Source organism: Priapulus caudatus, unplaced genomic scaffold, assembly GCF_000485595.1.
Source record: "Priapulus caudatus unplaced genomic scaffold, Priapulus_caudatus-5.0.1 Scaffold954, whole genome shotgun sequence".
In the NCBI taxonomy this organism is placed as follows: Eukaryota; Metazoa; Priapulida; class Priapulimorpha; order Priapulimorphida; family Priapulidae; genus Priapulus; species Priapulus caudatus.
The window spans coordinates 70,580-81,839 of record NW_014578015.1 but is presented as its reverse complement, the minus strand read 5'-3'; the positions used below and the strand labels follow the sequence as shown (position 1 = coordinate 81,839).

The 11,260-nt window shown below is 42.4% G+C and overlaps 1 protein-coding gene across 1 annotated transcript; it reads left to right on the top strand.

Annotated features, from left to right (window-relative positions):
- The first annotated feature begins 2,728 nt into the window (after positions 1–2,728).
- LOC106814632 lies at positions 2,729–9,659 on the top strand. The gene is made up of 3 exons (XM_014818970.1): positions 2,729–3,082; positions 5,408–5,617; positions 9,136–9,659. Exons 1-3 carry the CDS (start codon positions 3,058–3,060, stop codon positions 9,207–9,209), a joined length of 309 nt encoding a protein of 102 aa, XP_014674456.1. The 5' UTR covers positions 2,729–3,057; the 3' UTR covers positions 9,210–9,659.
- Positions 9,660–11,260: the final 1,601 nt, after the last annotated feature.

Below are 11,260 nucleotides of genomic sequence, written 5' to 3'. Positions count from 1 at the left end.
TGTGTGTGTGTGTGTGGGTGTGTGTGTGTAGGTAGAGAGCAGAGAGAGGAGAAGAGAGAGGTGATGAGAGAGAGAGGTCGGAGGAGAGAGAGTGAAGAGACAAGAGCAGAGAGAAGCAGAGAGAGAGAGAGAGAGGAAGTGTGTGTGTGTGTGTGCGCGCGCGTACATGTGTATACTGATGGAGAGAGGGGGGGGGAGAATGGGAAAATCTTAAAGAAACAGCCTCGCCGGTTACCCGTATAAAAGACAGAAAACGTTTTATCAGGATATACAAAAATTTAACAAATTAATAGAAAGAACGCCGTTTCCGGATAAGTCCTCGTTACCTTGTCATACCCTTGGATGCCATCTTAATAATTCAGCAAAATTTCTGTTTATTCCACTTTTACCATCTTTACCTATATTCGTCTAATATGAGCAGTAAATATTGCAACAAATAATATAACAAATAAGTATTAAGGCGAATGCTGTATCAGTATCTTTCATATGCGCATAATGTGCAATTACTACTATTTATACTCAGCCAACCATGTCATTAGTCTAGCGTATAAGCCTGTGTTCTTTGCAACTGCTTTTTTCATCATCAATCGGCAACATTTTCTCGTGGCATTTTTTTCCGACGACGAATTCGATTAACCCCGTATCGATTGGACTATCGATTGGACACGTATGCGTCGTTCTCCGTTCTAGCACAAGCCGTCGGCGGCCGTGGCATGCAAGGCGGCAACTAAACCGTACGTCGCTAGCAGCCCCTTCGTGAATTCTCCGAGCTTTCGTCGGGAGGCCGAGCTCGGTCAGGCTGCTAGGTCTGCCGTCAGTCTTTCAATCGTGATTTTAATTATGTTCTGCGGCGCAGTCGGCATTGTCGCCGTACACGCGGCTCGCCCTTTACCCTGTGCGCAAAACCCGCAATTGGAACGTGCGACACAAAGAACGGGGTGCCCAGCAATCAGGAATTTGTGTGTAGACGGAAAGGATTGCGTGTTCTGAAGAGTTACTAACTAACGAAGCCCGTCTATGCCGGAAATATCCGTCCCGATCAAAACCGTAGTAAGGGCTCGCATTGCTGCCGCGTTTATCGGCACGGCGCGTCATTTAATCATGTTCGTTATCGGCCCGTGGAAAATCCCTAATTAATCAACTATATATGTTTACTCAAAACAGATCTGTGGCAATTTCCGGAACACCTACGCGATTCAAATTGCATACACGCTTGCCCCGTCGACGATGTAGACTTGGTACACGATTCCCCATCGAGAACCATCATGAAATGGTGTTCTTCGGTAATTACATAAATTCTTAGACGCGCCGAGCTTCAGATGAAATTTAAATGCTTGATGAGAAACGTCTCGCAATGTCGAGCAGTCGAGCTGTATATCGTGTGAAGGTAGGAATTATCTTGTGACGTCACATGTACATCTTTAATACTCCTTTCCCCCGCTGGAACGTGCGTGGGTTGTCAACGCACAATGGCTTACCCCCATTATGTCATTTTACTAATATTGCACGCGCGCGTGGACAGATATGCAAGATATGTCACTCTATGCACACGCGTTGTGAGTCAGATAAGATTATTCTGTAAATGAGTGCACTGCGCGTATACCAATATATGTCATGCACTCAAATCAAGACACGTTGTCGAGTGAGATATGCGCATGGACGGGGTCATGTCAAAACCTCTTGGCAATTGCTTGCCAAGCAATTGTCTTAGCTCAGCCAAATAACCGTGATCTCCCAAAAGGCATAGTGTGAGATATAGCCGGATATTACACGGGCTAGTCTATCTCATAGCCGCAGTCAAGTATAAAGCTGCGCTAACAGAAACATAAAGAACTTCGTAATAATAATTCAGATAAATTTTTGCAATTCATCACCTGCTAACAGCCCGTATGAAATCTGTAGCATGAAATAAAGGCACGTCAGTAATTCTTCACATCGTATTTTTAGCAGCAAGTAAAAGTACAAATAAATTTCGAAAATCCGCTCCGTCGTTTAGAAATAAGATTGTCATTGCCATGTCTCACAGGACGAATAAACCAATCTATATTCGTGACGCAAATACCGCGCGCCACCGCTGTCCTGCTCATCCCATAATACCTTGGGCTATTTTGTAAAATGCGCATGTCATCTCTGTGTGTGTGTGCTCGCCTGTCTGCCTGCATGCTTACCTAACTGCTTGCCTGCTTGCCTAACTGCCTCCCTGCCTGCCTATCTGCCTGCCTGCTTTCCTGCCTGCTTTCCTGCCTGACTGACTGCCTACCTGTCTGTCTGTCTGTCTGTTTGTCTGTCTGCCTCTCTGTCAGTCTATCTGTCTGCCAGCCCACCCACCTGCCTGCCTTTCAGGTTGTTTATCTATGTACCTGAGTGTCCATATGCGTCCTCATGAATGCGTGTTATTAAACCAACCTAACGATTCTCGTTTCCTTTCAAGACACCGCTCGTCATACCCACGCACACGTCGAAACAAAACAAGCACCCACATGCATTACCACGATGCAGGCCATGCACCGTCTACCTCGACCGTGCACGCGCTGTGCGGTAACGATTCACCGGTGAAGAAGAAGACCTGCCGTGGGCCCGGCTTACTTCAACCCACGTGTCGGTTTCTCATAACAGATGACGTCACGCCGTCCGAGTCGACGCGCCGGCATGTGCGCATGCGCGAGCGACTATTGCTCGGAGTAAGCGAGCGGGGCCTTGCTCTTTATACCTGGTGGCGCTCGTAAAGACGTGGGCCTCACCGTTCAGAATCGCACGTGTGCCTATATAGCTCTCCGCTAGTCTTCCGCTGCTACTTCGACCGAGAGCGAGACAGAGAGAGAGAGAGAGAGAGAGAGAGAGAGAGAGAGAGAGAGAAAGATAGAGATATAGAGAGAGAGCGTACTTAACGTGAGGCTGCATCGTAGAGCATCAGATAGAGAGGAGGAGAGACGCAGCGAGGAGGCGCTAATAGTTTGCTTACGTTGTCTGTCGGTAACATAGGAGGAAAGGAAGCAAGGAAGGAAGGCAGGAAGCAAGGAAGGAAGGCAGGAAGCGAGGAAAAGAATCGTCAGCGATATGAGAAGAGCGACGGAAAGAAACGGTACGTATATAGCGTACGAATGCAGCGCGATTCGTAATCGGAATACTTCTATGGATGTTACCAAGAGCTAATAAATACCTAGCTGATAATAGTTAATTAATAATTAATAGTTGTTTATTAGCTCTTAATGTTACTAACGTGACTAAGAGGGTGGGGTGGGGTGTGGGGTGGGAGGGGGTTCTTTCTGCGTGCAGGTGCACGGCGGAGGACGTCGTTACCTGAGCCACGCGGCTCACGGATCTTTCTGTGGACCGTATTACCTTTGCGATGTAACGTAATACCTTATATGGTCATATCTAATAAGTGTGATACTTGATACGTGATGTGTGTGTGCGTGTTCCTGTGAGCGTGTTCATGCGTGCGTACGTGTGTCTGCGAGCGTGTGCGTGCGTGCCTGTGTGTGTCTGTAGGCGTGTGTATGCGTGCGTGTGTACCTGTGAGCGTGTTCATGCGGGCGTGCGCGTGTCTGCGAGCGTGTGCATGCGTACATGTGTGTGTCTGTTAGCGTGTGTATGCGTGCGCACCTGTGTGTGTCTGTTAGCGTGTGTATGCGTGCATGCGGCTGTGTGTCTGTGGCGTGCGTGCGTGTGTGCCTGTGAGCGTGTGCGTGCGTGTGTGTGTCTGTGAGCGTGTGTATGCGTGCGTGCGTGTGTGTGTGTGTGCGTGAGTTTATGTCGGTAATAGATCGTGGTGACAATGGGTGACTCGAGGGAAATGACACGTGATGCATAATCGTAGCGGCCTAGTCAGTTTACCTGAGCGCTAATGCTGATGTTTATCAGTACCTGTAATTAACTACACGCTATCAAGAGCCTATTACTATTACTATTACAGCATAATCCGTAGTTTTATGGCCACTTGATGGTATATCTGTATGGTAACTGCTGACGCGGTATATTACTACACAGTATCCTAACAAGCGGTATCTTATCTTATTATATATATATATAGTATATTAGCACATGATTCCTCCCCAAATATTTTCACGATGCGAGCGCATGATAGTAATCGGCAAACGTATTATCAGTTATTGCTACTATTTTACTATTTTTTTAGCATATTGTATGTCACTACATGGTATATTACCACATAGTATATTACTACATGATGTATATTACTACATGGAATGTTACTATGTCGTATATTACTACATGGAATGTTACTATTTCATATATTACTACATGGTATATTACCACATAGTATGTTACCATATGGTATATCACCACGTAGTATATTATCACATAGCATCTTACAACATATAGTATATTAATACACATACCAACATGTTACCAATGGGTATATTTCTGCACGGGATCTTGTGACGCGGTATATTATATAACCGCTGTGTATTTACGATTATAGTCATCAGTAAACGGCTTCTATGCAGACACTTCTGTACTGTCGGCCTGTTAACGCTTGCAGAACGCATTAAGTCCACTCGTAAAATCTGGAAAGCGCCAGTCATCGTGACCATCCAAGTCATAAACCTCTCTCGCGACGGAAAATTTTGTTTGTTTTAGTCGTTTTCGCGCGACATCTAAATGCGACGCAAAAATCGTCACTGCAGTAAAAGCAGTTCCGTCATGTATAGCCCTGCCTGTCGCTGTCGTAAACGTGTTGGTGTATTTCTATGAATAAATAGACGAATCTCGGATATCTGACCCAGGCAGCGTTCAGTGGTCGAGGAAAGAAGAGCTTATATACAGTTTTTAACGAGAGAACTAAAGTGTCTGTAAGAAATGGGACCATGCTCTGCAAACCGCTTATATTGGCAGCGCACCTCCATGTGTAAATTTGACTAACTTCTTCATCGATGCCACTTCTTCATTGAAGCTATAATTATATATACAGATATCAATAAAGTAGAAAGATACCAATGAACAATAGCAGTAAAAAAGTTCTCCTTTTGTCGTACATCGACAATTGGTTAACGTGAACAGTTGGCTTCGATTCTCTGTGTTCAACTCGTTCTTTGCGCACGAACTTTCCCTTTTTCTTTTCGTTCGTTCGCGACATTTTGCTCTTTCTTCGCTGCTCACCTATCGCCGTGACGTCACGCCGTTACGTCACACCATGACATCACACCATCACGTCACGCCGTAACGTCACGTCATTAATTCACACCATCACGTCATAACAGCGTCCATTGACGATGTCCATGTTACGTCACGCCATTACGTCACGCCGTAACGTCACGCCATTAAGTCACGCTACGACGTCATGACAGCGTGCGTTGACGATGTCCCGTTATGTCACGCCGTTACGTCACGCCGTTACGTCACGACAGCCTCGTTGACGACGTCCTCTGTGTACTACTGTCGGCAGGTGTCGTGGTCGGTTGGCTGCTGGCGTTCGTCGTGCTGCTACACACCGTATCGGCGCAATTCTACACAAAGTCCGGCGAGGGTAACCTGCCGCGAATCGGACGTCGGTCGGACACGTTCTCGCTGACAGACGACGCCGCGCCGACGTTCCATTCGAGTTACGGCGCCGCGCAACGACATCGATTCAACGACAAGCTCGCCGGTGTGATTGGTAAGTGACGTCATGATTGTCCACTGCTGCTGCTGCTGCTGCTGCTGCCCCGCATATGTTATAGTGTCAGAGAGAATATACATATACACATATACATATACACATACATATAAATACACATATGTGCTCATTCGGTGAACAGGCGGATAGTCGTTTATATCATATCACACGCACACGCATGCACACACGCACGCATGTAGAAATGCACGCACGCACGCGCACGCACGAACCCCCACACGCACGCACGCGTGTACAAACGTACATACATAGATGCACACACACAGGCGCGCACCTACACATAAGCCTCGTTCACACGAGACCTCGTATTTATGAAATACGGTATTTGCGAAATACCGAATATGAGACAAATACGCGGCCGAACGTTCACACGCTGATTCGCGGCTCCAGAAATGCCGTATTTGCGAGCTGCGAGCTGCTTTAAACAATCAAGCGAACAATGCGAAATAAACAATGCAATGCGCACCAACTACCGATAAAATACGTAGACTGATCCGCGCTCGACAGTTCTACTCGAGTTACACTGGAACTGTCGAGCGCGGACCAGTCTATAAAATACGCGGCTTTAGAAATCCGGTATTTAGCGTTCACACGAGGAAATGCGCGGTCCAAGAGATCCGGTATTTTTTAAGCACGGCTAATTATTCGGGGTTTGGGAAGCCGCGTATTTACATCAAATACCGGATCTGTTTAAATACCGTATTTCTTGGACCGCGCATTTTTCCTCGTGTGAACGCTAAATACCGGATTTCTTGCTACGTATGAACGCGGCTATACACACTCGCGCGCACCCACATACACACACATACAGACACGCGCACGCATCTAGTTTAGTAAATAAATGAATGAATAAATAAATAAATAAACAAATAAATAAATAAATAAATAAGTAAATGAATACATGAATAATTAAATAAATAAATAAATAAATAAATAAATAAATAAATAAATAAATAAATAAATAAATAAATAAATAAATAAATAAATAAATAAATAAATAAATAAATAAATAAATAAATAAATAAACATACTAGTAAGTAAATATATTATATAACGTGAAATGCCGCGTTGAATGACATGGCTATCATTCGTTGTAATCATGATGTTTTAGTAATCCGATACGGGAAGATTCTCCAGATGAAAGGATAAAGACGCTTTGCAAAAATTGCGATTTAAATGTCCAAAGAATTTTACTTTTCAATTAAGGAATGATCGCGTGTGAATCCGCAGTTGACGTACATCATGACTTGCGTCTTTTACGTACGTAAAAACTAATTACGATCACGTGACGGCACATGCCGACGTAATCCAATAACATATAATGTAACCAAATCATCCCATGCGCTTTCCTTTGTCGTATCATGACGCAGTTGAATTGACAATTTCAATATTCAATGCATTCTATTTTAGCAACGGTAATATTATTACGATCCTATCAAGAGGCCGTTGCCCGCATCCGAATATTAACTATAGCAGCTAGGCGTGGGATCCATGTGTTACGGTAACGCACTCAACATATGCTTATACGAGCAAGAAACTTTAGTAAAAGTAAAAACATCAATAAATTACCTTTTACTTTTACGGTGTAGATAGGCACTAATCAATATTTCCCAATTTAAATGTTTGAATCTATATACAGTAATAATTATCAGAGGGCAGAGCTAGAATTAACGCGGACTATTTTTACTATAAATATGAGAACAGAGAACGCGGATTAGCTATCGCTCATCGGCGATATTAATAGAAACAATCGAAATTACTCAATAATAAGAAAGGCAATCAGCGTTAAAGGATTTTCTACCATGTGCTGCGTTCCTTGGGTCTCTAATGAACGTAAAGTATGAAGGACGTTATACCACCAGGTGAAAGAGAGTATTACTGTGGCATCTATCTATCTACCTCTCTATCTATCTATCTATCTATCTATTTATCTATCTATCTATCTATCTATCTATCTATCTATCTATCTATCTATCTATCTATCTATCTATCTATCTATCTATCTATCTATCTATCTATCTATCTATCTATCTATCTATCTATCTATCTATTTATCTATCTATCTATCTATCTATCTATCTATCTATCTATCTATCTATCGATCGATCTATCTATCTATCTATCTATCTATCTATCTATCTATCTATCTATCTATCTATTCTATCTTATCTATCTATCTTCTATTGAGCTATCTATCTATGCTATTCTATCTATTCTATCTAGGCTAGCTGAGCTAGCTATCTATCTATCTATCTATCTTATCTATCTATTCTATGCTATCTATCCTATCTAATCTATTTAATCTATCCATCTATTATCCTTCTATCTATCTATGCTATCTTATCTATCTATCTATCGTATCTATCGTATCTATCTATCATATCTATATCTCTCTATCTTTCTATCTTATCTATCTATCTATCTATGTATCATCTATCCTATCTTACCCTGATCGTATCTATCTATCTATGCTATCTACTATCTATTCATATCTATCTATCCATCCATCCATCCATCCATCATCTATCTATCTATCTATCTATCTATCTATCTATCTATCTATCTATCTATCGATCTATCTATCTATCTATCTATCTATCTAGCTAGCTAGCTATCTATCTATCTAGCTAGCTAGCTATCTATTCATCCTTTCATCCGTCGATCCATCTATCTATCTATCTATCCAGCTATCTATCTATCTATCTATCTATCTATCTATCTATCTATCTATCTAATTATTTATCATATCTATCTCTTGATGAATATATATATATATATATATATATAATTATTTATTTATCTATTTACATAATATTTGTATGTATTACTATACCGATATGTTGAGGACATTATATGGAGACAATATAGTTTAATTTGATATTAGCACGGCATAGTTCATCGAACGGACTAAGAAATCATTAATGTAGAATTCTGAACCTAACTAGCAATCTGTTGCGATAATGTGTTTCCTTTCTGCGCCGAGTACCTCTAAGCTTTAATAAACCGGAATTCATAAACGGCTAAATCGCATGCTAATAATCTTATATCGCCGGATAATAAAATGTTTAGCGTCGTGCATCCTGTTTGAGTTTACCATGCTCTCAAGTTAATAACAATGTCCCACGTCTGTTTCACAGCGTAACGTTAATTCTCTGTATAACGCCTCGACCTTGTGTACTTTCTGTTAGACGGGGCCGAGTGCAGGCATTGTATTCGCTACTCTTGCACGATAATGCCCCTATGTAACGTCTAATTCATTTACTTGTTACCTATAAAAATTCATATAAAAATGCTAGAATATAATAATGTTTTGCGAGAGGATCGAAGGGTAATGTGTAAACACTAAATATGTGTATATATTTTTTTATCTAATTTGGGCCAACCGAGAAGCGCGCTGGTGGGTGCATGCAGAAAAAACTCAGGTTAATATCAAGCGTATTATTGGTTGCTGTCGTTCTTAATAGCATAAGCTAGATCGTCATTGCTTTGTGATTTTGCAGACAGAAGAGGAGACATTGCCCGCGTGTTGACCTATCTCAGGCGCTTGGAAAACGGCAACTCCGATTCTTTTTGAAGGGATCGTCGCAGTATGACGTCATCATCATCATCAGTGGCGACGACGGCGGAGGCGGAGAAACGTGGACCCCCCATGATATCGCTAAACGTGGAAAAAACTAAACCCTCACCGATAAGCGTGAGTTTCACTTTTGAACTGATCCAAAAAAATGACCGGAAGTAAAAACATGGCGCCAATAACCGCGGGCGCCCTCTAGCGGTCACCTCACGCACGACATGGCGCGCAAATACGTATATTAAGTTTCCGCGCGGTGGTGCAAATGAAGCGCGACTGCGATGGCGTGCGAAGATGCTTTGATTATTGTTAAATGTGTATTTTAATTGAAATCTAAATAGATCGGTTTTGTTCTCATTCAGAAGGGACTTTGTCTTTGGTATGTACGTGCGTTTTATAAGGGTTAAACATACAACGCGTAGCATCGCTCAGTTTCTCTAGCTTGCTCTCTCTTTCTCGTCATATATATATATATAATATATAATATATATATATATATTATATACATATATTATATATTATATTATATATTATATTATAATATATATATATATATATTATATATTATATAAATATATAATATATATATAGTTATATAGTTAATAACACAACATTGTAGCATTTGTGTCCTTGAGGTTTTCTAATTGGGTTTCACGCGATATAAAAACGACCATGATTACCACAACACTCACAGAACACCAATGTACCGTTAAATGGCCCGCTGCCATGCGGTCGGTCAATTCCGTGCTAGCGTTTGAACTGGGGAAGCTTACTGGGAAAATCGTCTTACTGGTTGTGCTATTTTAATGAGGCGAGCTAACGGCTGCATGAGTTCACGTATATGAAGTCATTTATTTGCCCAGTTTTTTCCTCGCTCCCTCTCTCTGCGCTTCTAAGCTTCGTAAGTGATTTCTCTAATTTACGTCTATAGTTAGTTATCTATATGAGTAATTCATGTCGTTCCATTACGATGTGCAGCGGTCAATTTCGCGTCGTCTGCATTAGGAATCTATCTCGCTGTCTCGCTGTCTCGCAAAGAAGATCAGCCAGTAAAAATCTATATCTTCTGTTATATCGTCTGCTAATAATAAATTAGTTAACAGTCTTTACATACAATTATTGGTTTTATTGCTTTAAATACGAACTAAGCGAATGGTGAGCGTAGTGCGATACCTGTAGGCGGCTCTCGCTTATGCTGACATCTGTCATGACCTTACACCGACGTTGGCATCTCTGACGCGACTGCGTCATCGACGTTGACCTCTCTGTCACGACTGCGTCATCGACGTTGACCTCTCTGACGCGACTCCGTCATCGACGCTGACCTATCTGATGCGACTGCTTTATCGACGCTGACCTATCTGATGCGACTGCGTCATCGACGCTGATCTATCTGATGCGACTGCGTCATCGACGCTTTACCTCTCTGATGCGGCTGCGTCATCGACGCTGACCTCTCTGACGCGACGGCGTCACCAGTGTTGACCTCTCTGACGCGGCGGCGTCACCAGTGTTGACCTCTCTGACGCGGCTGCTTCATCGACGTGAATTCCAGCCAGCTCGCGAGCGATGCCGTCACGGCCAGAAGCGATCTCGGATCTCTGATCTCGGATCTCGGATCTCATCAGAGATTCATAGACTCGCTGGCTGTTGAACGCGAGCAGATGTTATAACGCCGCTTCCGCGTCGCCCGCCGCAATATCGTCCGCCCGTCGCGACATGCATAAGTAAAATCTTAAGTGAGCCGCGTAAGTTCGCGAACAGCAATAATTGATGGCGATGGATCGTGTCTTTGCGTTCTCGTTCGAATACAATCCAGTTCACTCGCGAGTCAAAATGTCGTCGTCGCGTATGCGCCTGCATATTTCATAACACTCTCCATGCATATCTACCGTTCTTACATCGCCTTGTCGCTATTATTATCGCTATTAGTATGTAACTCGTTTTGGACCTTTCATAATTTTCCTTTTTTTATTTTCCTGTTGGTTTATGCTTTTTGTATATATATATATATATATATATATATATATATATATATATATATACTACTACTA

What these genes read in the sequence shown, in the direction of transcription:
- LOC106814632 (XM_014818970.1), top strand. Translation starts at nt 3,058, where the DNA reads ATGAGAAGAGCGACGGAAAGAAACG. An exon ending in AAGAGCGACGGAAAGAAACG is followed by an intron (nt 3,083 to 5,407) that starts GTACGTATATAG and finishes TACTGTCGGCAG; the next exon opens with GTGTCGTGGTCGGTTGGCTG. An exon ending in CAAGCTCGCCGGTGTGATTG is followed by an intron (nt 5,618 to 9,135) that starts GTAAGTGACGTC and finishes GTGATTTTGCAG; the next exon opens with ACAGAAGAGGAGACATTGCC.